The sequence below is a fragment of the Emiliania huxleyi genome (assembly GCF_000372725.1).
Source record: "Emiliania huxleyi CCMP1516 chromosome Unknown EMIHUscaffold_175, whole genome shotgun sequence".
Taxonomy (NCBI): domain Eukaryota; phylum Haptophyta; order Isochrysidales; family Noelaerhabdaceae; genus Emiliania; species Emiliania huxleyi.
Window position 1 is genome coordinate 27,248 of NW_005200835.1, and position 25,853 is coordinate 53,100.

A 25,853-nucleotide genomic window follows, 5' to 3' on the forward strand; every position below is an offset into this window, starting at 1 on the left:
ACACACACGCACACAAGTTCGCGATTGGGCCGGGAACGGAGCGTCCGAGCGCGGTAGAACCGTGCAGCCCACCCCTCTCACGTTGCGCCCGACGACGCGACTCGGTGTACCAGGTGGCGCTGTGGCGCCTGCTGCCAGAGAGGTGGGGCGTCGAGACGTGTGCTGGCAGGGGCGGGCGACGAGTGCGTGCAGTGTGGCTCGCCTGCCGGGCGACGACGTGGCGGAGCATGAACGCCGCCACGTCCGGGTTGTCGAAGTAGCCCGTGTGCGCCTGCGCGGCGGAGAGGTACTCGTTCGCCGCCTCGAGCTCCGTCTCCTGCAGCACCCAGTCGACGGGCTCGCCGCCGTTGAGCGCGTACTCCCGCGTCGCCTGGTCCGCAGCGCCGCCCGCGCCGTCGCTGCCGCCCTCGGCGTCCGCACTCCCATCGGCGGCCGCACTGCGCGGCCGAGCGGCCGCGTCGAGGGCGGCCGTCGCCGCAAGGACCTTTTCGCTGAGGGAGGAGTTGAACCAGGAGCCAACCGCCGACGCGCTCGAGGCGGCGGCCGCGCCGATGCCGGTCACGGCCTTTTGCACCGAACGGACGGTCTGCTTGACCTTGACGTGGAGCCGCTGGCCGTCGGCGCCGCCCGAGTAGGGGACGTAGGCGGCCGGGCGAGCGGCCGCGCCCGGGGGCAAGAGGAGCGGCTCGATGCGGTACGCGACGACGTCGTTGCGGTGGTACACGTTGAAGTAGGTGCCTAGCGGCGGGCATGCCACAGTCACGTCGTGCCGCGTCTCCTGGGCGTGCGGCAGACGCTGAAGCGGCGCCGCAGCGGGCGAGGGAGAAGGAGGGGCCGAGCGATGCGCCGCGCAGCGCCGCGAAGCAGCCGACCGGCGAGCCGAGGCCGACAAAGGCGGCGGGGGTGAAGTCGAGCTCGGCGGGCGGGGCGGCGGGTGGGGCGTCGGGCGGGGCGGGAGCCGGGGCGGCGGCGACGAGGGGGGTGTCGAGGAGGTCGAAGCAGATGAGGGAGCCGAGGGAGTGGCCGAGCAGCACGATGGGGCCGTCGAAGCGAGGGACGTGCTGCCGCCAGCGGCGGACGATGTCGTTCAGGCGCGACGCGACGAAGGAGAGCATCCTCCTGCGCGAGAGGGGGCGAGATGCGTGCGTGAACATGTCGCGTGCACGTGCACAGCGGCCGCGCTCGCGCTCCTGCGGTGGCTGTCCTGCTGGTAGAAGATGACGTCCATCACCACGTCGTTTGCGAGCTTGCGCAGAAAGGGCACCGACCGCTGCGTCACCGACTGCAGCGTCGCAAACGTGCCGTCCCCCTCCTCGCGCAAGCACGTGTGCCACTCGGCCGGCAGAAACTCAACGCGCCCTCCCCGTGCCGCGCCGCCGTCCACGCCCGTGCCGCCGCCCTCGTACCTCCGGCCCGCCGCGAGCGCCGCCGCCGCAGCCGCCGCAGCCGTCGGCGCCGGCGGTGGCGCCGACGAAGGCGGCGTGGCGGACAAGGAGTGGGCGGCCACCTTCGCGTCGTCGTAGCCGGCGAGCTTAAGCACGGTGCGCAGGTCCTCCTTGCGGCTCTCGTCGTCGCCCTCCTCCGCCGCGGCGAGGGCGGCCGCGTGCGAGCGCATCGCCGCGCAGCCGTCTCGGATGGACCCGATCGACTTGAGCGAGCCTGGCGAGGTGTGAGGAGGGTGAGGAGGGTGCGGTGCGGGAGGGCAGCCGCTGGTGGAGCGCGCGGGCGCCGGACGACCACACCGCCTCCCCCATGCCGTGGACAACGAGCACCAGCGCCTCCGCGGGCCGCTCTTCGTACTCCACCTACCGCAGCCGAGCGGAGGCTCCGAGCGGGCGCTCGGGAGGGAGAAGGGTGCTGCCCCAGGGTGCCGCCCATCCCTCGCAGTCTGGAGGCACGGCTGCAGAGGCACGACTGCATAAGAGGAGTGCTCCAATCACCTCCGCGGCGGAGAGAGGAGGCAGCTTGTCGCCTGCCCAGCCGCGGCGTGCGTACCACGAGAGCCGCTTCAGCGGGTTCCACGAAGGCTCCCCGACCGCCCGCATCACGACGAGAAGCTCGCCGTCGGCCGGCTGCCGCTTGATCCGGATGTCGTACAGGCCGTCCTCCGTCACGTAGCCGCACTCGCTCGTCGCCTGCCCGCGGACCATCGACCGCCACATCGCGTCCAGCGCCACGTCGTCCTGTCTCGCAAACGGGCGCCACACACCATTCGGCCACGAGCGGTAGCACCAGATGCTCCGCACGAGCGCCCGTTCCGACTCGGCGTAATAGCGCGCGCGCAGGCACCCGACGCTGATGGCGCGCGCCGCCTCCGCCTCCCGCTCCTCGTCCGCCGCGCTGCTGTCAGCCTCGGCCGCGCTCTCTGTGCGCGGCAGCGCTAGCGGCGTCGGCGAAGTGGCGTCGGCGGCACCCCGCGGGCCGTGCGTGCCCACGGTGAGGTGCGCCTCCCAGCGGCCGCCAAAGAGCGGCGTCGAGGAGCCGTCCTCGGCCCACAGTGCCTCGAGCGCCTTCTCATCGTGCGGCCGAAGCCGCTCCCACGACGCCGCCGTGCCTTCGTTGCCGTCAATCCGCTCGGCTCGCCGCTGGAGCCACGCGACAGGAGGCGGGCCGTCGGCGGGACCTTCGTGGGTCTCGTTGTCGCGTGGCTCGCTGTCCGACACAGGCTCGGCGAGGTCGTTCATCTGTCGACTGACTGTGGTTTTGGAACGAGCGGCGACAGCAGCGGCGACAGCGAGCGGCAACAGCGCGCACACGTTCGGCCGACAGGGTTCGGCACGAGAGGGAAAAGGCATGCGAGGGGGTGCTTTGTCTGCTTTTCGCGTGGTCTCTACAGAGGGAGCGTGGTCTCTACACCTTTTCACAGGGGGGGGGGTCCTTTTTCTGCTTTTCGCTGCGCATGCCCGAGCCCTCGGGGCCGAGCCCTCGGTCTTGAAAAGCGGCGTTCTCTTTAAAAAAGAAACACAGACGGCGCGCATGCGCCGCTGGCCCACAATCACTGCCAGGCATGACAGTGAGCTAGGGAGTGTGGCGATGGCACTCGTGTGCGGCGCTGCGCTTGGCCTGAGATTGTTTGTTCGCGCGACACGCCGCCGCGTGCCGTGCTGTGCCGTCATGAATAGTTGCTCAGGTCTCGCCCCTCCTCAGGTCCTCGCTCTTCCGGCTCTTCGCCCGCCGCGGTTCGTCCATGCCCTTTGCCGAGGAGACCAAGCTGCTAAAAAACCCCGCGCCGGCGCTTCGCCACGACTCCATCTGCTCCACGATTGGCTCGACTCCTTTGGTCAAACTGCAGCGCTCGGCGCCTCCGGGAGTCAACATCTACGTCAAGTCCGAATTCATGAACCCCATGGGTTCGGTCAAGGACCGGCTCGCGCTGGGCATGATCGAGTTCGCCGAGCAGCACGGGCTTCTCAAGCCGGGCCAGACGGTGGTGGAGGCGACCAGCGGAAACACGGGCCTCGGCCTGGCGATGGTCTGCGCCTCGCGCGGCTACCCCTTCGTCTGCGTCATGTCGGAGGCCTTCTCGATTGAGCGGCGCAAGATGATGCGATTCCTCGGGGCCAAGGTCGTCCTGACCAACCCCGCGCACAAGTTCGGGGGCATGCTGCAGACGCTACTCGCCCTCAAGGCAGAGGGCCCTCCTTGCCTCTCCTTCCCTGCCGCCGCCGCAGAGGCGGACGCCGGCCACTCCGTAGGAGAAGCACGGCTGGTACTGGCCGAACCAGTTTGAGAATGAGGCGAACGCGTGGGTGCACCGGCAGACGACGGGGCCCGAGATCCTGCAGGCGATGGAGGGGCTGAAGCTCGACTGGTTCGTGTGCGCATACGGGACTGGCGGGACGATCAAGGGGGTCGGGCAAGTGCTCAAGGACAAGTCGCCACACACAAAGGCGCGCGGCACTCCCAGCGTCGCCGGGTGCGGAGAGGACAGCGTCGAGGCGCGCGGGTAGGTGCTGCTCTGCGAGCCGTCCAACGCTCCGGTCGTGTACAGCGGCATCAAGACCGAGTACACGGCCGACGGCTCCATCACCAAGGAGTCGCACCCCGTCTTCCGGCCGGCTGCTGCAGGGGCGGACGCCTCGTGAAGAGCGTCTCTTCACGCATCTATTGTGCGCAGGCCGCACCTGCTGCAGGGCTGGACACCCGACTTTGTGACCGCGCGATGTGAGCCGCTGCTTGTCGCCATTTGTCAACTCACTTGCTGTGCTTCTCCTCCCATAGGTCCCAAAGATGGTCGAGGACTCGACCGAGCAAGGCGCACACCGCACGAGCCCGACACGTCCACGACACGCCCACGACACGTCCACGACGTGTGCCGGCATCCGCTTGTTGACAGGCTTGTACGATGAGCTCTCGCACGTGTCCGGCGCGGAGGCGGTCGCCGCCTCGCAGGAGCTCGCTCGGTCGGAGGGCATCTTCTCCGGCTCGCGCGGCGGCAGAGGGGCGGGATGGCGTCTCTGTGACGCGACTCCTCACGGGTCGCGGACGCGCCACCGTAGGCACGAGCGGCGGGGGCGTGCTCGCCGTGGCGCTCCGGAAGGCGAAAGAGCTGCCTGCGGGCAGCAACATGGTTGTGATGCTGCCAGACACGGGCGAGCGGTACCTCTCGACGCCGCTCTTCGACGACGTCCCGGCGGATATGACGGCCGAAGAGAAGGCGTACTTCGACTCGGTGCCTGCGACCACGGCCTTCCCGCAGCCGCTCCCGCAGCCAAACGACGAGGGGCGCCAGGTCGTGCGCGATTTCATCGCCACGGACACAGTGTCCATCGTCGCGATGGAGTCGTGCGAGTTTTGCTGGACCATCTTCAAGTTTCTCAAGGCGGATGCGCGCCGGAGCGTCTTCGCCGCGGCGCGAGGCCCGAGAGACACCTCTTGCCATTGGGCTGCTGCGTAGGCGATCGGTGTCTCCTACTCGTCGCTCAACTTCGACGCCCTCGAGTACGCGCCCGGCAACAAGGGCAACGTGATCCGCGCGTGCACGCAGGAGCTCACGGGCGAGGTCACCTTCCCCCAGGTCTTTGTCGATGGCAAGTTCATCGGTGGCGCTGCCGACGCGTGCATCAAGTGGAAGAAGGGCGAGCTGCAGCCCCTCCTCGAGGCGGCGGGCGTCAAGCCGCCCGTCGGCGACAACGGCGATTGGAACGGCTACGGCGGCGACCCGTTCGAGTTCCTGCCAAAGTGGATGACCAAGAACCCGCTCCGCACAAAGTGAGGACTCGACTCGAGGGCGTTTCGCTCTGCGCCTTCTGATAGACTGAAAATAGGAGAGTCGATCACTGACGTGCACTTTTACGTACCCGCTACCCGGCGGGAAGCGGGTGAAGTCAACGGTGTCGCAGGAGCGCGTTCCCTGTCCGCTGTAGACTGTACACGGCTGCCCCTCTAGTTTAAGCAGAGGGTCGCACAGCGCCCCAAAATCCACCAGTGTGGGATTTCGCGCACAAAAATTTGACTCTGAATAGCTCCATGTACCTCCTGTCGTTATAGACGTGGAGACGCGAGGGTTGCCCCCCCTTGCCCCACCACCTCGTGTGTGTGGAGAAGTTTACCTTACCTTACCTTACCTTACCTCCTGTGAGCGCTGTGGTCGCCGCAGACTGGCTCCGACTTGACGGGCGCATGGAGACGTGATGCCTCCATGCGCCCGTCGCGTCGAAATCGACATGCGAGTCGATCTTTGGCCCGCCAGAGGTACATGCGGCGTTTCGGGCGACAAAAAACAGCGCTGTGACCGCGAAGTGGCGGTGGACATGCTCCCATGTTGCCGACGCGGCGCCGGAGTGGCCGGCGCTGCTCGCCGCGACCACGACGGCTACTCTGATACTCCGGGCCGACCCGTCCTACCCGACGGTGGCACTCCGCGCCCGCCGACCCGGACGGCACAATCATTGGCGAGCCGGTGCTCCAGGAGGGCGTGATTGGCATCCCTTCGCCGCGCAGCCTCGGCCTCTGCGCCGGCGCGACCCGGCCCGCCGTACTCACGTCCGCGACACGTCCGCGACACTCCCACGACACTCCCACGACACTCCCACGACACTCCCACGACACTCCCACGACACTCCCACGACACTCCCACGACACGGGTCCAGACGTGCCCGTGCGGGGAACGCGTCGCGCAGGGGTGACCGACGCGCCGTTCGCGACGACGACGGAGGTGTGCTGCCACCGACTCTCCCGGAGGCGGACCCGGTGACACGTCCGGCCACACGTCGGCGACACGTCGGCGACACGTCCCCGCAGGTGTACCCCGACTCTCCAAAGGCGGACGCCGACATCTGCAACCGCGCGCAGGTCGCCGCCATCACCTCCGCCCTCGACTTCCTCCTGGCGGAGCGCCGCGCCGCCGGCGGCGCGGGAGGGGCGGCGGCCAAGGCTGAGCTTTAGGCACAGGGTGGGCGCTAAGTCGCTTGCCGTACATGTTTGCGCTCCTAGTCCTACGGCTCTAGCGGCAGCCAGCATGCTGTTTTTCAACTGAGGATATTGCAACCCTCCCGTGACGAAAATGAACAACGCACCAGGCGACTGCCTGAGAACGCTGGATCGAATCGTAGGAGGCACCTAGAGCAAAATCGAGCCCGCTCAGGTGAGAAAATATATATAAGGGTCAAAGCAGGTTTCGAACTGGCGACCTTCCGCGCGGAAAGGTATCCAGCATGAAATCGCTGCGAGTGAGAGAGAGGTCGCCATTCGAAACCTATATAGCATACCGGAGGGAATTAGACACCACAGATACGCACACACCGACGCCCGAAGTGCCAAGAAGGACGTCATTAGTACGAAACCTCATCAGAAGGCCATGGGCGCCGAGAGAACATTCCCCCGAGAGGACAAAAAAAGAAAAAAGTCGACGCACCCCCTCCTTGCGCAGTGTCCCTCGCTATGTGTCGCCGCTTCGGGGCACGCTATCCTGCGCAGGCAGGGCAAGCGGGGGCGGGGGGCACTCCCACAGACGTATGTATCTGTGGTGACTGTCTCCAGTCTCGGAGGGGGGCAAGAAGGTAAGAATATCTAATTTTTTTTCAACTGTTGGATATTTAATTTGGGCGAGCGCGTATACCGTATTCGCAGGCTGCGCGCCAAAACACACGAGGCGGCGCCCCAAAAGAAAAAACTGCGCCCACGTAGGCTCAATCCTCAAATGTCAAAAAAAGGAAAAAGTCAGTAAAATACGCGCGCACGTGCCGGTATGACGTATGTCGTCTTCACGTGTGAACTCAATTACTGACGTGGTACAGTACTGTCCGTCTACACTATACCCCGGGCGCGCGGCATCGCGCCTCCTCTCCCTTGCTCTCGTCGCTGCTAGAGAGCACCCCCTCCTCGGCGATCGGCGGGCGCATGGTGTCCTAATCCCCCAGCGTCGCTGCGAGGTCGATGGGCGCCTCCTCCTCCTCCTCCTCCTCCTCGATCTTCTTCAGGTGCCTGCCGCCGAGCACAAGCGCGTCGCCAAGCTTTGCGAGGCCGGCATCCGCCTGGAAAGCCGGCGCCATCCACGTGAGAAGTAGGTGCGATGCCGCCTGCCGAAATGCGAGCGGCCACTTTGCGAGCTCGCGCGCGAGCGTGGCGCAATCGGCGACAGTTCGGGTGCGAGCGAAGTCGGCCTCGGCCGCCCAGGCGCCGAGGAATACCACCGAGTAGAAGTGGCTGAGAGCGTCCTCCGGGAAGCTCGGCGCCCCGTCCTCCCAGTAGCGCGAGCTATTCAGCGAGACGTGGCTGCGCCAAGGCACCTCAGCGGCGACAAACGAGCGGAGGAGCGCGCAAATGTCGTTCATCGGCAAAGACAGCTGCGCGGAGATGGCGCCGACGTCTTGCACGAGCGCAACGGCGGCGGCCGTTTCGAAGTCTGCGTAGTCGTCGATGAGAAAGTAAGTAGCGAAGGAGGTTTCGATGTACTTGATGGCGGACTTCTCTCCGATGTAGAGCGGATTCTTGTCGAGCCAGGAGGTGAAGCCGCTCACTGCCAGCCACCTCTTGAGCAGGGCGCGAGACCACTCGAATGGCGTCCCACGCATGTAGTCTGGGTCGAACTCGAGAGTGCTGATCTCCTCCTCGCGCAGCCTCCAAAGAAGGACGCTGAACTCGCTGGCGTCGAGCTGCAGATCGACGGCGCGCTGAGCGAGGCAGTGCGCGCGGGGCAAATCGAAATCGAGTTCGTCGAAGAAGCGTCCGACCACGTTCAGCAGAAAGTATGCCCTCGCCTCGGGCGATGCGGCTCGCTCAGCAAACACACCGAGTGCGAGTGTTGCGATGCCAGAGCTGCCTCGCACGCGCGCCTTCTCGTCCACGCGCTGGATCAGACCGTGGGCATCGCCCCCCAAGTACGCGGCATCCTCGTCATTCTCGAACGCATTCGTCTGGCCGAAATCGAGGAGGTTTCTCGCGAGGTCAGCGAGAAGCTGGGCGGTCCACTCCGCGTTCCGCAACAGCCTAGACGCCGCCGAGCCAAACTCGTAGAACATAGACCCTTGGATGTCGAGGAGGAGCGCCGCACCAAGCGTGCCTTCGTCGGACTGGCGCTCGTCGCGAAATCGCGCTGCAAGCTCCACGAACTCGACGGGAGCCATGCGAGTCGTCACCGCACACAAGAGCTGCTCGAAATGCTGCTGCATATTCAGCCGCCAGTATGAATCCACCGACTCCAGCAACGGCCGGAAGTGGCCGAGGATGCAGCGCGCCCAGTCGCCGTGAGCGAGCGCGAGCATTGCGAGTGTCTTGATCGCGTCCCCGTTGCGCGCGGAGCACGCCTCGGTGCGAACCTGCGTGGGAAAGAGGAAGCCGAGCACCGCCTGCGTAATCTCTTCGGGCAGCAAGCCCGGCACAAACGGGACCACATTTATGTGGGCGAGGGCCTCCAACTGTCGTCTTGCGTCAGTCTTTGGCCGTCGCATGTCGGCAAAGCAGCGGGCGCGGCGAGAGCTTCGGCGCCGGAGCCGCGAGAGCTTCGGCGAGAGCTTCGCCAGGCCGGTAAACTCGCTCTGGGTCTTTGGCGCCCGCTTTGAGGATGTGCCCGCCACGTTTTCTTCTCTGCACTGTTCTCGAGGTACCTCGAGGTCTCGAGGTGGATATCCTTTGGCCGCGTTGGGTAGCGAGGATTGGTGTGACGCAATCCACGCAGGCGTGGTTTCTGATGGCCGACCGTCAGTGCACGGAGTTGCCCCTTCTCCGACTGCCCCGGCTAGTTCCATCCAGGGTTCGTCGGGACTCGGGAGTGTGTGCTGTCGGGCTGTCAGGCAGCTGTCAGGCTGTCACGTTAGGGCCTGACAGCGACGGAGCACCTCGCCTGTCAGACTCTGCTGTCAGGCTGTCAGATACGTGCTGTCCGCAGAGAGGGGTCCGCGAGGCACGAGAGGCGTAGAAGAGAGGCTGGCGTGCCCCGCACCTCCCGGTTGGCAGTAGGAGGGCCCGCCGGTGAGACCACTGATTTTGGTGCCGACCATAAATTCTCGCCACTGGAACGCATGCTACTTACCCGAGCTGCTGTCTGTACAGAGATGCCAGCACCCCCCACAGGCAGAGCGCTCCTGCTGGGGGGGGGGTCCGGACCCCCCCAGCAGCAGAGCGCTGCTGCTGGGGGGGGGGGGGCGGCCATGGCTTTAGATGTGCAGGGGGAGTAGCGAGCAGTGTGCGGCCGCTCTAGCCTTCTGGGGCCCTACAGTCATATGCCTGGCGTCTGGGTGGGGGTGGCCGCCGCCGTCTGTGCCGCCGCCGCCGCCTGCGCCTGCGCCGCCATCTGCGCTCCCCAGGCGGCGGCCGCCGCCGGCGTGATCACGCCGTAGGAGGGGGGTAGCTGGGTAGCCGCCGCCGGCGTCATCGGCGTCAGCGCCCCCGCCACCGCCCGGCTCCTCTTGATAGTGTCATAAGTGTGGCTGGTGTGTTCAGGCTCTGACAGCGCCCCGACAGCGGACCACCCGACAGCACCTGACAGCAACAGCCCAACGTCTGACAGCAGCAGCAGCCTGACAGCTCTGACAGCTCCGACAGCGTCTGACAGCAACACCCGACAGCTCCGACAGCACCCGACAGCTACAGAGCACCTCGCCTGTCAGACACGCACCCGACAGCACCCGACAGCACTGACAGCACCTGACAGCTGGTCTGACAGAGGCACCTGACAGTGCCTGACAGCTGCCCGACAGGGACAGCCCGACAGATCACCTGACAGCACCTGACAGCCTGACAGCCAGGGCTCCAGGGGCGGTGGGGAGGGGTCCGGTTTCGTGTGGCTAAATACTTGCCTTTCGGGGAGGGGCCTCGGTTCAAGCGCTCATCACAGGAGTCAGAGCTGCCTGACGTCTTCCCCCCCTCCCTCGAGGCAGCGCGCGTTCCAGCGAGCGCAAAAACCAAAATTCCAAAAATAAATCCAAATCCGGAGCCACAGTACGGCTTTAAATAAAAACGCACACACCGAATCAGAAAGGGGGTTACGATAGAACGGACACCGCAGACCGGGCGGGACCGCGGTCTCCTGAGCTGTGCACACGACCAAGGAAGGGGGGGGGTCGAGACGCGAAACGACAGTTTGCCAGTGCAATGGCCAATGGCGCGCGTCACGCCCGCTGCTTCTTCTTGCGGTCACGGAAACGCACCCAGCGCGGCGCGACGATCGAGAGGGAGCGGCGGCCGGTTGCGCGCAAGCACCGCCCGCCGTCGCACCGCTCCGAGAGCGTGAAGGCGTGCCGTCCCGGCATGTACTCGGCGTTCCAAAACAAGTGGTACTCGCGGCCGGCGACGCACGGGAAGTCGACCGTCGCGGTGTGCCCCTCCGAGTTTGAGAAGCCGAGCGGCTCCTGCGCCCCAACGCGCGAGCAGGTGGCGTACACGGCGATGAGCGTGTCGCGCGTGGTGGACGAGACGCGGCACACGCCGCCCTCGCGGTACGCGCCCGGCTGCCAGACGAAGAACTCGTCCGCCTTGCCCGAGGCGTAGTTCGTGCCGGTGCTCGCGCGCAGCGGGGCGCGGCACGTCGCGCCGCGCCGCGTCTTGTCGCGGCACTCGGCGGCGAGCGTGTAGACCGCCGCCTCGCCGACGGAGCAGAGGCATTCCTCGTTGCAAGTCGTCGCCGTCCGGTCGTCGGTGGAGACACGCACCTTCATCGCGGTGACGGCCAGCTCGGCGGCGGCGGGCAGCGCCGCGGGGTGGCCGAGCTGGCCGAGGCTGCGGGAGCGCGAGGCCGGCGCGAGGCCGCCCTCCTGCGCCGCCTCGCGCCGCCCCTCGAGCTCGCTCGCCTCGAGGGAGCGGCGGCGCGGCTCGCCGACGAGGAGCGAGAGGGAGAAGAAGCGCTCGGCACGAGACCAGCTGGCGGCGAGGGGCGGGAGGGAGTGCGAGGCTCGCGCCTTGAGCGGCGGCAGCGGCGTGCACAGCCCCCTCCCATCTTGGTGGGACCAACGCGCCGCGCCGCCCGCCTCCGAAGCAGGGGATGCCGCCAGCGAGGTGCTCGCCTCGTCGGCGCGCACGCAGACGGAGCGGTGGGTCAGGATGTGGGCGAGCCCGTTGTTCTGCAGCGAGAGAACGAGGCTGCCGCTCGAGCCTCCACTCGACGCGCCGCTCAGGCTGACGCCGTGCACCTGCAGCTGCGCGCCCGCCGCTGCGAGCAAATAGGTTGCCGCGTACACCGACTGCTCAGCGATGGGGGCGATGCGGCTCGGCGCCGGCCAGAAGCCGTCCCGCGAGTTGCCAACCTACGCGGGGCCTTCCGAGCGGGCTGAGGGAAGCGCCCGCCCGCCGGAGCAGCCCCTCCCGGTAGCCACCAGCCTCGAGCGTAAACGAGTAGACGCCCTCGTCGCCCCACCCCCAGTCGTCCGCCTCGCCGTTGGTCGTGTAGCCGACCACCTCCCAGGCGCGGCCAGAGGCGTACCCGTTCCGCGCCTAGAAGGTTCCTAGGCGGTTCCTGGAAGGCTCCTAGAAGGCGCGGCCAGAGGCGTACCCGTCCCGCGCCGTCATCTCGAGCGCAAACTCCTGGTAGGCGGAGAGGTCCGCCACAGAGAGCTTCGCGCGCCAGTCGTACGAGAAGGGGAAGGCGAGGTCCTCGCCCCAGCCGTGCCTGCGGGGTCATGTCCACAACTGATGTCCACTACTGATCAACTCATGTATTCATCGCCCAAGCCGTGCCTGCGAGATCATATGATTCTACTCCTCGCCCCCCAGCCGTGGCCTGCGCCACACTGCTTCGGCTCGCGTCCGGCCCCCGAGCCACTCTCGGCCGCGGCGCCAGCGCGTGCGGCCCCTGCTCCACCCCCGTTCGCCACTACCACCGCCTCGCTACCACTACAGCCCGCGCCAGTGCAGCGTTGCCGCCGGGCGGTGCTCCTTGACCAGCGCGCGGATCGCCTATAGAAAAAAGAAATACAGATGGGAAAAAGAAAAACACGCGCTGCTCCTTGACCAGCGCGCGGATAGCCTGCGTCTCGGGCTCCGAGAAGGCCGCCGTGCCGCGGTACTCCTCGGAGCAGCCCGAGCCGCTCGAGCCGATCGAGTCGTGCGCCCACTTGTGCCCAAAGTTGCGGTTGAGGTCGACCCCGTCGCCACTCTCGCGACCGCACGTCTTGAGACCGTTCTTGCGCCGCATGCCGCCGCCGCGCGGCGAGTGGGCGCGGTTCCACTCGTACCCGTCCGGGTTGGCGACCGGGACGAGCAGCAGCTTGCGGGACTGGACGAGCCGCGCCTGCGGCCGTGAAAGGGGCCGCCGCCAGCGCGTGGGCGAGGTGTGGCCACGGTGGGGCGGAGGGGTGGAGGGGGTGGAGCAGCGCGCCGCTTGCGAGTCGGCGTCGCGGGCGGCCGAGTCGAGGGTGACTTGCAGGAAGCGGAGGAGGCACATGAGGGTCTGCGGCTCGCGCGCGTGGACCAGCGAGGTGTAGAGAACGGCTGGCCGTGCCGACGCGCGGGTGCACTCGCCCAGCCCCGCCGTGGCGCACCAGACGCGGAGCGGCCGGCCCTGCCGCGACTTGCCCTGCGTCGGCAGCTCGGTGAGCAAGGTCGGGTGCTCTGATCGGAGCCGCTCCAGCTCGGCGTAGGCCTCGCTCAGCGTGAGGAAGCCCCCCATCGAGCCCGACGCCAGCCGCCGTCCTGGCGCCTCGCCAACGCCCGGCCGCCGCTGCTCCGCGAGCGCCCGGCCGGCGGCGGCAGCGCGGCGCGCGTAGTGGGCGGTCGCATCGCGCGCCAGCAGCGTGGCGCGTGCACCCGCGGCCTCCTGCAGCCGCTGCCACTCCGCCGCCGCGAGGGTCAGCTCGACGTGCGATGCGTTTGCCTCGCGCAGCATCCGGATGGCGCGGCCGGCGGCGGGCGAGGCGCGGCCCACGCTTGCAGGCCAGGGCTGGTCGAGACGCGCTACCACATACCCGCCCTCGCCGGCACTGGGTAGGGCTGGCGAGAAGAGGGAGAGCATCGACCTTCCCTCGCGCCGCTGACCCTAGCGCAGCCTCTTCAAGCAGCGCCGGGGAGGGGGGGGAGGGCAACCGCTGAAGAAAATGGTTCGGGAGCTGCACAAAAAAGGGCAAAACGCTGGAGAGGTATATAAAAGCATGATGGGGCGCTTTCCCCGTTAAATCAACGGCACCCCCTGCTGAATGCGGGGGCGCCCTCGATTTAACGGGGCCAGCGCTCCATCCTGCTTGCATATACCTCGCTCCCGTAGGCCCGTCGCTCCGTAGCCCAGTAGCGCGCCCCCGCCACCGTCAGTTTTCGCGCCCTCCTCGGGCAGGGCACCCATGGAGCGGCATCAGACGGATTGGCATAATTTTCAACCGGGCGGTAAATTTGCTGTTACGGATGATAACCTTGACATATTTGTAGAAGAAGATGGTTCTGGCGGTCCTAGATATTGTTTGATTGCCTTTTCTTTGTAGTCAACAAGTGGCGGGCCTTGGGCGTGTTCAGGACGCGGTGCGACAGTTTCCACTCGGTGAACGAGCGCGCCTGCGTGTGCATCTGTACGAGAGCTCTTACCGTAGGCTCGCCTGTATGCTTGTAGTCGCGCGTGTCCGTCGTTGGTCGATTTACCGATTTTGTAGCGGTGGCGGTCGCTTTTGAGTTTGTTGCTTATACAGTATACGATGGTTTTATTTTTCACGTCGTACTTTTCTAGAAATTCGTCTATGTCCATGCCTGCGGCGCTGCTAAAAATTACGGGCATTGTAGTTCGGGCCCACCTCCGCCACGCTGTCCAGCAGCTGGGCGGCGCTCGCCATCTCGACCGCGTCGTCCTCCGGCGGAAGCTCCGCGTTGCCCGCGGCCGCTTCCCGAGCGCGCTCGTCGCGCATCCGCTCGTGGTGGGCCTGCCGACGCGCCACGCCGGCGCCCGTGTGCCTCGCCGCCGCGTCCGCGGCGACGGCATCGATGCTGTCTGCCCGAGCGTGACTCGCAACTCCACGATTTGCGGTCCACCGACAAATTTGGCTGCCCCCATCAAAGTTGCTTCCTTCCTTAGATACATACATACCTAACCGTGAGTTGTCTGTTACACCCCCTATTACAAACCTGCCAACGTAGACTGTAGACGCCCCATTGCCGCATGCCGGGGAATGTGAATGAGAACTCCAGAGGGCAGAGAAGTCCGATGTGAACGATGTGTGAACACGACCCTGCCAAGCGCGCCCACACCACAAGCCACACAAACGACAAAGGGCCGTGGAGTGCGGAGAGGCGAGGCTGCCTCAAGGCGATGATCGCGCAAACCAGACACTAGGGCGCCGCCCTCTGGCCCGCCGCCGTGCGCGCCGCCCCCATCTTCAGCTCCGCCACCTGGTCGAGCGCGTCGCCGAGCAGCCCCTTGGCCACGCCCAGGTCGCGCAGCTGCTCCACGCCGCCGCTCGCCCGCACCTCGGCGGCGTGGTCGGCCACGTAGCGGCGGCACTGCGCGAGGAGCCGCCCGTCGCCCGTCGTGTGCGCCGCCTCGAGCAGCGGCACGGCGCTCGCCGGCCCGACGCTCTCCTGCAGCGCCTGCGCGCAGAGCCGCTCGAGGCGCGGCACCTGGTACATCTGCGCCAGCTCCCGCAGCACGAGCGCGCGCCGCGCCTGCTCGCCCTCCCCCTCGCCGAGGTCGAGCTGGTCGGTGCAGAGGTAGTCGATGAAGGCGGTGAAGCTGGCGAGGTCCGTCTTGGGCACCGTGATCTCGGCGGCGTCGCGCTCCTTGCACGCCGCCACCACACAGGGATTTTAAATGATCACGTTGTATGGGAGGCAGGGTGGGAGGTTTCTTAATCTAAGCCGTAAATGGGTCCGGCGCATGATTTTACTTCTCCATAACCCTGGTTCACTTAGAGAAAATATGACAATATCGGATATCGTCCTGCTCAGGGCCATCTCGCAGCAGCAGGGTGGGAGTGTCTCCAAGGCGTCGGTCCTCGCGATCGTGCGGGTGGTTGTAACAACACGGGAGCTCAGGGTGGTCACGGCATGCACGGCAGATGATCTCCTTTGCGACCGCCGGCGCTGGCTGGTCGTAGTCAGGTGGTGCTGCGCCCGTGGTCCAGAGCTCGTGGCCAGACGTCTCCTCCGGCGCGAGGCTGCACGTCACAGGGCAGGCCTTCTTAACTTCATCCACGCAGGTCGTGTCGCAGGCCGAGCTGGTGGCGTCGCAGAGGCCAAAGCCTTTCGCTTGCTCGCACGTCGGGGTGAAGCCGGCGTCACACGGTGCCAGAGCTGGGGCAAAGAAGGGCTCGCGCGCTTTCGGAGTGACGTTTTGCGCTGCCTCGCGCAGGTCGTTAGGCGCGGGCGCCGCGAGGGCGGCGACGACAATAAAAATGTATATATATCTCTGGAGGGGAATAAAAAGAAACCTCTTGCGCCTCACGTACGGATCATGTAGTCTGTCAGTGTGCCCGTGGTAGTGAGAGACTGCTGGTGAGAAGCCGGAGGAAGGTCGCTAGTCGAGAGAGATCGCCAGTGGAATAGGGAGTCCACCGTGCTGCGAGCCTGTCGCTGTCCCTTGTCAGGAGCAGGAGAACTAGGAGAGCGCAACCAGTAGGAGGCCCGCGCCTGCCCCCGTGCCGCCGGGTGCAACCTGTCCTATACGAGAGAGGAATCCCTGGGACCCTGTCGTGTGGGTGAACCCTGCCCAGCCCCCCTCCGTGTCGCGATGCGCTCCCCGCTCCCGTTCCCCTGTGTCCCTGATCGTCCTTCCAAGATCCTGCTCGTGCAGGTGGGGACCCTGTCCCTCTCCCACCCCTCGTTTGGCGTGCCCGTTTTATTTAATTATTTATTTATGTAGTCCCCAGAATCGCTGTCCTCGGATTCTGAAAACCTGGTTTTTTCTCTTTCTGGCGGCATGAGCGGCGCCCTCCCAACCCGTCTCGCCGACCTGGCTCGGGGCGACCTGGCCTCGCTGCGCGCCTTCCTCTCCGGGCGGCGGACGCGCGGCACGTCGCTCGCGGCCCAGCTCGACGCGCGGCACGACACCGAGAAGCAGGACACGCTGCTCACCTGGGCCGCTCGTCACGGGCAGGCCGAAGCGGTGCGGCTGCTGCTCGAGGGCGGCGCGAGCGTGGGGGCGACGACTGGCGGCGGCGCTTCCGCGCTGTATATCGCGTGCCAGAACGGCCACCTCGACTGCGTCCGGCTGCTCCTCGAGGCTGGCGCGGCGACCGACCAAGCCAAGCAGAACGGCGCCACGCCGCTGTTCGCCGCGTGCTACAAGGGCCACCTCGAGTGCGCCCAGCTGCTGCGCGACGCTGGCGCTGACATCAGCCAGGCGAGGAACGATGGTACCACGCCGCTGTTCATGGCCTCCCAGAACGGCCACCTCGAGTGCGCCCGGCTGCTCCTCGAGGCTGGCGCGGCGACCGACCAAGCCAAGCAGAACGGCGCCACGCCGCTGTTCATCGCGTGCTACAAGGGCCACCTCGAGATCGCCCGGCTGCTCCGCGAGGCTGGCGCGGCGGTCAACCAAGCCCGCAACAACGGCGCCACGCCGCTGTTCATGGCGTGCAATAAGGGCCACCTCGAGATCGCCCGGCTGCTCCTCGAGGCTGGTGCGGCGGTCAGCCAGGCCGAGCAGAATGGCGTCACGCCGCTGTACATCGCGAGCCAGGAGGGCCACATCGAGTGCGTGCGGCTGCTTCGCGACGCTGGCGCTGGCATCAACCAAGCGATGAACGACGGTACCACGCCGCTGTTCATAGCGAGCCAGGAGGGCCAGCTCGAGTGCGTTCGGCTGCTGCGCGACGCTGGCGCGGCGGTCAACCAAGCCCGCAACGACGGCGCCACGTCGCTGTTCGTTGCGTGCCAGCACGGCCAGCTCGAGTGCGTCCGGCTGCTCCTCGAGGCTGGCGCGGCGATCGACCAGGCTGATGAGCAAGGCGCCACGCCGCTGTTCGTTGCAGGCCACTTCGGGCAGCTCGAGGTCGCCAAGCTCCTCTCCTCCTACGGCGCCTCCCGCGCCGCTACGCCCTTCGGCACGCCCGAGGAGGTTGCAACGGAAGAAGGCCACGCCGACCTCGCCGCCTGGCTGGTCGCCAGCCGCGGCTGGACGCCGCTCGCGCACCTTGAGACCCTCACCGCCGCCCGCGCCACCTCCCTCCTCCGCAGCGGCGCAAGCCTGCACGAGGGCGAGCCGACGCCGCTGCGGCGCGCCGCGGGCGGCGAGGGCGAGGCGGCGGCGCTGGTCCGGCGGGCGGCGGCGCCGTGGTCGCCGGCAAGCCACCCGCTCTTCCCCGCGGCGGCCCGCGCGCGGGCGGCGCTCCTCGTCCGCTCGATCTACGAGATCCACGAGCGGTACCACCTCGACTCGGCCGGAGCCACGAACGGCATCGCGGCGCTCGACTTTGGCCACTGCGTCTTGGGCTTCGCCATCACGCGCGAGATGCAGTAGGGGAGTTGCAGCCCTCACGCTCACGGCCGACGGCGCTGTGAAAATGGTGCGGCGTCGTTGAATCTTTTAGCGTGTTAGTGCCAGTGCGCGCCAGTCCCGTGCCCAGACAGCAACCGCCCTGCGAATTCTTTTACCTGTGGTTGTAGCGAGCACTTCGGGTGGTCCGCCGCCACACCCAATGCATGCCGATGCCAAAGCGTGTTAGTGCCAGTGCGCGCCAGTTCCCGTGCCCAGCTCAGCAACCGCCCTGCGAATTCTTTTACCTGTGGTTGTAGCTTGTAGCGAGCACTTCGGGTGGTCCGCGCCGCCACACCCAATGCATGCCGATGCCAAACATCTTCCCATAGCACTCGGACCTGGTCGAGCGCGTCGCCGAGCAGAGCCGCTCGAGGCGCGGCACCTGGTACATCTGCGCCAGCTCCCGCAGCACGAGCGCGCGCCGCGCCTGCTCGCCCTCCCCCTCGCCGAGGTCGAGCTGGTCGGTGCAGAGGTAGTCGATGAAGGCGGTGAAGCTGGCGAGGTCCGTCTTGGGCACCGTGATCTCGGCGGCGTCGCGCTCCTTCATGCCGATGCCAAACATCTTCCCATAGTACTCGGTCTCGGACCGCACGCAGAGCAGGTTCTTGCTCACGTGCTCGATGCGCTCCTCGTCGTCGCCGAGGAGGAAGGTGACCAGGCCGGTGGGGAGGGCGGGGTCGCCCCGCATCTTCTTCATGTCGGCAAAGAAGGTCGAGGGCGCCACCACGAGCGGCGCAAAGGAGGGAGGCGGAGGAGGCGCAGCCACGCAGACCTGGCGGAGAGCCGAGTCCTTTGTGCGGACCACAGAGTGCTGCCGTCGGGGCTGATGGCGACGCTGACTGGGTTGTCGAACTGAGCTTCACGGCCCACGCCATCAGAGCTGCCCCCAGCGCCGCTGCCCGCGAGCGTAGTCACCACGCCCGTCGCCACCTCCACGCGCCGGATCTTGCGGTTGCTGTAGTCCGCCACAAACAGCGCGCTGCCGTCCGGGCTGACGGCGACAGTGGCTGGGCGCGAGAACTGCGCTGCGCCGCCCACACCATCGGCGCTGCCTTGGGCGCCGCTGCCCGCGACAGTCGTCACTGCGCCCGTCGCCACCTCCACGCGCCGGATCTTGCGGTTGCCGAAGTCCGCCACAAACAGCGCGCTGCCGTCCGGGCTGATGGTGACGCCGAATATGTCGTTGAACTGCGCCGCGTCGCCCACGCCATCCGCGTCGCCTCCTTCGCCGCTGCCCGCGAGCGCAGTCACAGCGCCAGTCGCCACCTCTACCCGCCGGATCTTGCAGAAATCCGCCACAAATAGCACGCTGCCGTCGGGGCTGGTGACGCCGTATAGGTCCTGAAACTGCGCTGCGTCGGCCATGCCATCCGCGTCGCCTTCTCCGCCGCTGCCCGCGAGCGTAGACACAGTGCCAGTCGCCACCTCCACCCGTCGGATCTTGTGGTTGTCGCAGTCCGCCACAAACAGCGCGCTACCGTCGGGGCTGAGCGCAATATCGCGGCAATCCTCGCAGGTCGCGACGGTGCGGATGCGCCCGGCCGCCGACACGTGCAGCAGCGAGCCCTCCTTAGTCGAGACGTACCAGCCGCCCGCGCGATCGCTTGCGACGGCACGCAGGAGCGATGCCAGAGGGCCGGCCTCGCCCTCGAGCGCCAGCGTGGTGACCTGGCCAACGACGCGCGCGCCAAAGATGGGCGCCTCGAAGCCACCCGCGACCGGCACAGCCTCGCCCTCCTCCTCGCCGGCGGTGCGGGCGCGCTTTCGGGAGGACACACACATGCGAAGGGGTATGCACAGCGCGCGGGGGTTTCGGTCATTTGTGTCTGCGGCATTTTGTGTGTCGCCGCCGCTCACTCTTACTACAGAATATAGCATCCCGGCCTTCGACCTTCGACCCGGCGGCGGCGGGCGTGCAGCGAGTGCGCCGGCCAGCGCGCACTCGCCGGTCGAAGAAGAGGACGAGGGCGTACCGCGTGCCTCCCGTGTCCCGTCATCGCGCTCACGGCGTGCAGCAGCCGGCAGGAGTGCACGATGGCGTCGCCCTCGGCCCGCAGCAGCGGCTGCACCGCCCCGCCGAACACGCCGAGCAGGCGGCCTGCCGAGGGGGGTCGCTGGGTGGGCGGTAAGCCGTCATTGCCCGGCGCTGCTTGCAGCGCTCTGGGTGGTGGAGGTGAGAGTGGTGCTCTTGGGAAGAGGTTCCTCCTTTCCGCTCCCCCCCCGCAAGGCGCGAGACACACCTCCGTCGTGCGACGCATCGTCCGAGAAGACAAGTCGTGATTTCTTGATGGTTTTCTAAAATCTCTCTCTCTCTCGTCCGAGAGCGCGACATTGAAAGAAAGAAAGAAAGAAGACAGGCAACAAACGAGGGATGGGGGAGGAGGACAGGGTAGCGTGACATTGACCGTCGCCTAGGTTTGCTGTTCTTCTTGTGTTTTTCGAAAGCCTCACGGCGCCTGAACGACGAGGGCGGTGGAGGTAGGTGGAGCAGGGCCGCTCTCGACGACGCTCTCCCCATGAATTGGCTGGGCTTTGGCCGGGCGGCCGATCCCGAGCCGGCCGAGGAGGAGCAGAGCAGTAGGCAGCGGTTGCTAGCTCCGCGCCCAGCTTCCTAGTGCCACGCACGTCACACGCCAGCACTTCACCGCGGGTGCACTGTAGGGTCTCGGCAGAGACGCGCCGCTCCGGCGGCCTCCTCGTCGATCGCCGCCACGAGAGCATCCACCCGCGGGCGCGTCGCGCCCTCTCTCCCTCTCCTCCCTTCACCTCGTCGGCAGACACTCGCCCCACCCCACACGTGTGCGGCGGCGGCGGGCGCTGCGCCGCTGCCCGTGGCAGTCCAGACGGTCGGCGGGATATCGGCCCGCCGCCCGCCAGCCGGCCGCCCCCTGCCGCAGGTGGCTCAGATCGAGGGCGTCTCGCTGGGCAACGCGCTCGAGCGCTTCCGCGCCTCGCCACCGTCGGCGCCCGGCGGTGCGGGCGGCAGCCTCGGAGGAGGGGTCATGGGAGGGACCCGGCAGCTGCGCCGGAGGCGCGACGAGATGGAGAAGCTGCTCTCCGGCTTCAAGGCGTCGTGCTCCGTGGCGGGGCCGTCCAGGCCGCACGGCGCCGCCGGCTCGAGCGAGGCCGAGAGCCTACCCACCCCCTCGGGCGAGTGCTGGTACCGAGCCGGCGCTCGCCAGCGCAGCCGCGGCCCGAGCAGGGGCGCGCAGAGGGCGGGTCCGGGTGGCACCTCGCCGATGGAGCCGCGGCGACGAGGGTGCGTGCCACCCACCCGCCCGCCACCGCCGCCCCGCGCGCTTCGCGTGATGAGACGCCACGCGCCACGCGACACGACACACCGCACAGTTTCGAGTTTTGGGGGCGCAGTGCAAGCCTGAGCCTGATCCGACCTGCGGCTCTAGGCGCGGCGAGAGCTCGCTGCCGCCGCCGCTGCAGTGCGCGACGGCCAGCCCGCGCCGCGACAGCAGGCGGCTTGCTCAGCCGGCGGGGCGGTGCCTTGTAGGTCGGAGGGCACGCCGCAGACGGACTTGCACACGGACCTGCAGACCGATGCGCAGACCGACGCTCCGCAGACCGACGCGCACACTGACGCCGAGGGCTCACGGCGCCCGCGGCGACGGGAGAGCGTCCTCGACGGATTGCGGCGCTTCATCGGCGGCCTCGGCGGCGGCGGAGGCGATACCGACAGCGGCGGCAGAGCGAGAGGCTCTGCTCACCACGGCCTAGACCACGGCGTTGCTGGGGATGACGGGCAGAGTCTCGGGCGGGGCAGTCCGGTGCGTCCCCTCTCCTCTCCGCCTCGCTCCGACCGATCCCTTCCCCCACCGCCCTTCGCGCGCGTGGATCTGACTAGCCGTAGACCGTCACGCGCGCTCTCCACGCGTCCAACGCGGGTGGAGCTGTGGCCTTGAGGGGCCCGCGGTGTGTGAGACTACAGGCCAGCGCCGGCTCGTCGCTGCTCGACGAGGCTCAGAGAATGGTGTCGGAGCTGCGAGCCGCAGGCGCAAAGCACGCCCCCGCCGCTCCGCTGCCAGACGCCTCGATCCGCCGATACCGCACCGCCGCCGTGGCCGCGCCGCGCCGCGTCGCCGACCGACCCTTGAGCTCGACCCTTTAGCACACCCCGTGTGTCCCTACTACACCCCTCTCCCGCCTCCGCGCCTCTCCTCTCGCAGGCCGGGACCGCGACGCGGACGCCCTGCGGAAGAAGCTGCGCCGTGCCGAGCGGGCGCGGGCTTCTCCCCCGCTCCCCCCGCGCGAGTCGCGCGCCGCGGTAGAGGCTGGCATGCCGGCGGGCGGAGACAGGCGGCGCGGCCGGCGGCGGCCAAATGGCGTCGGCGACGAGCAGCAGCACCGGCACGCCCGCGCGGGGCGCAGCTCCGGGGAGTTGCCGCAGGGGGATCCTACGCAGGGAGGAGGAGCAGCTGCGCCTTGGTACCGCGCCGGAGCGCACCAGCAGCAGCTCGCACGGACCGAGCGGCGGCTGAGAGTGCCTCACCGCAGCCGAGGGCGGCGTGAGCCCTCCCGTCGCTCGCCGCCTCCTGCGCCGTGGTGGCAGGCAGAGCTGCGACGCCCTCTGCGGGGCCCGAGCTTGCAGCCGAACTCGCACTCGGGGAGCCTTGGTGGCGTCACCGTCGACAGCGGGGACGAGGTCTTGAGACCCGCCCCGCGGAGATTCTGATCTCTTGAGCGCGTTTTAGAGTAGAGGGTGAAGGAATATGCAGTCACAGTCAGAGCGCGCTCACAGTTATACTCGAGACTGTTTAAAGTGACACGGGGGTTGGTGGACGTCTCTGGAGGTGGAGACAACTTCAACACTACTTCACAAGTCGACAGACGACACCCTGACCCTCGACACCCTTTCTCCTGAGTCCTTGTCACATTCAGGCCACAGTATCCACACACCACACAGACTGCACCTGCATGGTAAAGACTAAAGTCACAGTGTAACAGACAGAGCGCACGACCCTGCGTATCTTCATTATCATTTTGGCAGCTGACACCTCTACTACTACTTCCGAGGACGTTCAGAGCAGCTCGAGGTTCTCTCGCTTGAGCGTCACGTCTTGGCCCGAGTGCGCGTCGAGCTGCACGAGATAGCGGCCGCGGGACTGGTCCCATGACCGGACCGTCCCGACGCAGCCATTGAACTCTGGGCGGCCCGTCAGCTTGACAGCTCGAACACGCCGCCCGACCATCTCATTGCCCGTCACGACCTTGGCCTCGCCAACAGGCACCGCGACCGGCAAACCCATCGGCACATCAGAAGCCGGCGGGGCTGACGGCGGCGGCGGCGGCGGGAGGAGGAAGTCCGCGGCGGCGGCGGGGCTTGCGAAGTGCTTGACGAGCGAACCTTTGCCCTTTGGCTGCAGATCGACAGGCCGACTCGCGTCTCGCCCCGCCGCGCGCGCGAGAGACCAGAGCTGCGCCGCAACCTCGTCGCGAGTGCCGCCCGTCCAACGAAGCGGATTCTTGGCAGCGAGGCCCCGCGTGAGAGCCGTCCCCGAATCAGCCCACATCCACTCCCACGTGTCCTCAGCCTTCTCGACCGCCGACACCGCCGCGGCCGCCGGGGCCGCCGGGGCCGCCGGCGGCGGCGCGTTGCTGTCCGGGTCGTCGAGTCGAATGCCGGTGAGCGCTTGGATGCGGTCCGCCGCCGCCGCAAAGCTGCTGCTCTCGGCGGGCGGCCCGGCGGCCAGAGCACTCGCCAGATTGGAGATGTACTCCTCGCCGCCGTGGTGGGCGAGCAGCTCCGAGGAGAAGGCCTCGTGCAGGTGGAGCACGTCGGCGCGCTGCTCGCACGGCACCGCGACGACGTCGGCTTTGGCCGCGATCCAGAGCAGCTCGGTTTGAGGGAGGTGCGAGTAGCCCCCCAGCGTCTGCAGCGCCGCCTGGGCCTGGCCCACCATCCCCGCCTGCGGCGGAGGAGAGCGAGGCTGTGGCGAGGGCTGCGGCGGAGGAGGCGCCGAGGCGGGGCCGGGAGCGGCGCCTTGGCCGCGAGCATCGTGCGCAGTAGCGGCAGGTCCGACCCGAGGGAGCGAGGCACCGCGTCCGACTTGTTCACCACGACCATCACTCGTGCCGCGACGGCGGCGGGGTGGCAAGACGTGGGGCTCGAAGCGGAGGACGACGACGCGGCTGTGGGCGCGGCGGCGGGCGCAGCGGCGGGCGCAGCGGCGGGCGCAGCGGCGGGCGCAGCGGCGGGCGCGGGGGCCGTGGGGGTGTAGAGGACCGCTGGTGCGCCCACCGCGACAGCGGTGACACGTCCGCGAAAGGTGGCGGGCACGAATCCGGCGGCGAGGAACGTGAGCGCGAGAGAGCCGCCGAGCGAGTGGCCGAAGATGAGGAGCTCCGGCGCCTCGGGCGTGAGCAGGCTCTTGAGCTTCTCGTGCAGCGCCGGATCGTCGCGCACGCCGCTGAGGAAGCCTCCGTGGAACTGCCTCCCGTCGTGCGTCCCGGGCGTGACCAGGAGGTCACGCGCGACGTCGTGGAGAGAAAAGGTGCCGCGAAACACGAGGAAGACGCGTCGACCAGCGTCCCGCGCAATGTACCACTGCGGTGACTGGTGCTCACCGCCCAGCCCACATTGTGGCGAGAAGTGCAGCAGCCGCAGGCCCGAGGCGCATGTTGTAGGCACCGCGCTGAGCGCAGCCTGCAACTCCGCGGCGTCAATGGAGTAGGCGGCCTCGGAGAGTCGAGCCGCGAGGAGAGCCAGTGCCAGCTGGTCAGCCGATGCTCGGGGCATCGTCGCCTGCTTCACCTTGCGCAAAACTGCTCCAGCCACCGTGCCGAGCCCTGCGGAGGCCGCGCCCTTGACGGTGCTCCATCCTTTCTCAGATCCCGGCCCGTCCCCCTTCTCCGCGTGCGCCTCGAGCGCAATCTCTCCCACCGCCTTTGCGGCCTGTAGCACGCTCGCCCATGACATCGCCAAGCCAGAACTCGCCAAGCCAGCCGCCGACTGAGACGATTCAGCGAAAAAAAACTTTCATAAAAACTTCGAGACCTGCGAAAAGAGATACGAAGAGGCAGACTCCCCAGGGTGGGCGACGGCTAGCGCACCACACTCCTCTCCTTAAAATCCCTGTGTGGTGGCGGCGTGCCGTTCTCCCATCCCTCCCTTGGGTTGTGTGTTTTCTTTTCTTTCTTTTTCAAAAAAACTCCAGAAATTCGCACGCGCGTGCTCCAATACTCGAGTAGCTCGAGGGCGGGGGCTACAATACGATACGGAGGCAACAACTCAAACGGCGCGCGAGGGCGCCCCCTTCCCCGCAACAACTCCTCTTGCCAACAACAATAATGCCAATGCCCCGCCGCCCACAATATTTTACTCTCGCGTTATACAGCGCCCTGGTGTGGGCCGAGGGGTGATGAGACCCCACCTACCCAGCGAGGCGGGTAGGCGAGGAGAGGCACGCCTACCGCCCGGCTCAAGTGCTCGTACGGGGTGATTAGGCCGGCAACGGCTCATTTTGGCCCTGGCGCCGGCACCCAGCCTGTGTCGCTGGAGGTGACATCCACCTTCGTCTGGATGATCGGCGCTCCAGGGGTGTCCGGATTGACCCAGTCGGCCGCGAGGGAGGCGCTGCCACCCAACTGCGGAGGCGGGGAGGAGAGGCCACGAGCAAGGTGTGGGTACAAGAACATAAGGGCGCAGGGTCCAGGCGTCGGCGCACATTAACCGACGCCCAGATGCCGCCCGACTGCTTCTTGGCGACAGAGCAGCAGCAGCACGCGACCACCTTGGACATGCTCTTGTCGCTCCCCATCGCCTCGTTGCCCATGGCCGCGATATCCCACTTCGAGTTGGTCTGGATCTCGAGCATCTGCTGGTAGGTCATCACCTGGTTCTGGAGCAAGGCGTAGTTGCCCGCGAGATCAACCTCCTGAGATGGAGGGGGGGGGGGGGGGGTATTGGGGGGCATTGGGGGGGGGGGGGGCAAAATCCCGCGGGGGAACCCCCCCCAACCCCTGGACGGGTCAAAAGTTTTCCCTTTTTGGAGTCTTTTCTCCCCCAAGGGAAAACCCC

General features: G+C 67.3%; 8 protein-coding genes across 8 annotated transcripts; 2 read left to right on the forward strand and 6 right to left on the reverse strand.

Annotated features, from left to right (window-relative positions):
- Positions 1-77: 77 nt before the first annotated feature.
- On the reverse strand, positions 78-2,795 carry EMIHUDRAFT_112733 (hypothetical protein; the record flags this gene model as incomplete). Its single annotated transcript, XM_005783902.1, has 7 exons — positions 78-128; positions 218-370; positions 510-565; positions 764-1,061; positions 1,166-1,648; positions 1,743-1,805; positions 1,941-2,795. The coding sequence occupies 7 exons, from the start codon at positions 2,793-2,795 to the stop codon at positions 78-80; spliced, it is 1,959 nt and encodes a 652-aa protein (XP_005783959.1).
- Positions 2,796-2,978: 183 nt separating this feature from the next.
- Positions 2,979-5,423, forward strand: EMIHUDRAFT_442172 (cysteine synthase). Its single transcript, XM_005783903.1, has 9 exons — positions 2,979-3,005; positions 3,148-3,628; positions 3,696-3,890; positions 3,951-4,054; positions 4,118-4,151; positions 4,222-4,255; positions 4,337-4,423; positions 4,500-4,822; positions 4,898-5,423. The coding sequence occupies exons 2-9, from the start codon at positions 3,188-3,190 to the stop codon at positions 5,213-5,215; spliced, it is 1,536 nt and encodes a 511-aa protein (XP_005783960.1). The 5' UTR covers positions 2,979-3,005; positions 3,148-3,187; the 3' UTR covers positions 5,216-5,423.
- Positions 5,424-10,365: 4,942 nt separating this feature from the next.
- On the reverse strand, positions 10,366-11,691 carry EMIHUDRAFT_364910 (hypothetical protein). The gene has a single exon (XM_005783904.1). The coding sequence runs from the start codon at positions 11,094-11,096 to the stop codon at positions 10,551-10,553; it is 546 nt and encodes a 181-aa protein (XP_005783961.1). The 5' UTR covers positions 11,097-11,691; the 3' UTR covers positions 10,366-10,550.
- A 2,423-nt stretch (positions 11,692-14,114) lies between these two features.
- Positions 14,115-14,435, reverse strand: EMIHUDRAFT_231697 (hypothetical protein; the record flags this gene model as incomplete). The annotated part of the gene is made up of 1 exon (XM_005783905.1): positions 14,115-14,435. One exon carries the CDS (start codon positions 14,433-14,435, stop codon positions 14,115-14,117), a length of 321 nt encoding a protein of 106 aa, XP_005783962.1.
- Positions 14,436-14,679: 244 nt separating this feature from the next.
- Positions 14,680-15,801, reverse strand: EMIHUDRAFT_231698 (hypothetical protein; the record flags this gene model as incomplete). The annotated part of the gene is made up of 3 exons (XM_005783906.1): positions 14,680-15,126; positions 15,422-15,639; positions 15,795-15,801. 3 exons carry the CDS (start codon positions 15,799-15,801, stop codon positions 14,680-14,682), a joined length of 672 nt encoding a protein of 223 aa, XP_005783963.1.
- A 455-nt stretch (positions 15,802-16,256) lies between these two features.
- On the forward strand, positions 16,257-17,819 carry EMIHUDRAFT_364913 (hypothetical protein; the record flags this gene model as incomplete). Its single annotated transcript, XM_005783907.1, is given in 6 exon segments — positions 16,257-16,689; positions 16,705-16,714; positions 16,733-17,063; positions 17,122-17,124; positions 17,265-17,274; positions 17,455-17,819. Coding segments are annotated over 4 exon segments (612 nt in total), but the record flags the coding sequence as incomplete, so codon positions are not given.
- Positions 17,820-18,065: 246 nt separating this feature from the next.
- Positions 18,066-20,225, reverse strand: EMIHUDRAFT_231699 (hypothetical protein; the record flags this gene model as incomplete). Its single annotated transcript, XM_005783908.1, has 5 exons — positions 18,066-18,596; positions 18,665-19,564; positions 19,798-19,922; positions 20,065-20,119; positions 20,211-20,225. 5 exons carry the CDS (start codon positions 20,223-20,225, stop codon positions 18,066-18,068), a joined length of 1,626 nt encoding a protein of 541 aa, XP_005783965.1.
- A 2,431-nt stretch (positions 20,226-22,656) lies between these two features.
- Positions 22,657-23,412, reverse strand: EMIHUDRAFT_364916 (hypothetical protein). The gene has a single exon (XM_005783909.1). The coding sequence runs from the start codon at positions 23,344-23,346 to the stop codon at positions 22,855-22,857; it is 492 nt and encodes a 163-aa protein (XP_005783966.1). The 5' UTR covers positions 23,347-23,412; the 3' UTR covers positions 22,657-22,854.
- Between the last annotated feature and the right edge of the window lie 2,441 nt (positions 23,413-25,853).

Coding starts and splice junctions, on each gene's coding strand:
- EMIHUDRAFT_442172 (XM_005783903.1), top strand. CDS start 3,188: ATGCCCTTTGCCGAGGAGACCAAGCTGCTAAAAAACCCCGCGCCGGCG. Junction 3,891..3,950: donor ACAAGTCGCCACACACAAAG/GCGCGCGGCACT, acceptor GCGCGCGGGTAG/GTGCTGCTCTGCGAGCCGTC. Junction 4,424..4,499: donor GTCGGAGGGCATCTTCTCCG/GCTCGCGCGGCG, acceptor GCGCCACCGTAG/GCACGAGCGGCGGGGGCGTG.
- EMIHUDRAFT_364910 (XM_005783904.1), bottom strand. CDS start 11,096: ATGAAGGTGCGTGTCTCCACCGACGACCGGACGGCGACGACTTGCAAC.
- EMIHUDRAFT_364916 (XM_005783909.1), bottom strand. CDS start 23,346: ATGTGGGCTGATTCGGGGACGGCTCTCACGCGGGGCCTCGCTGCCAAG.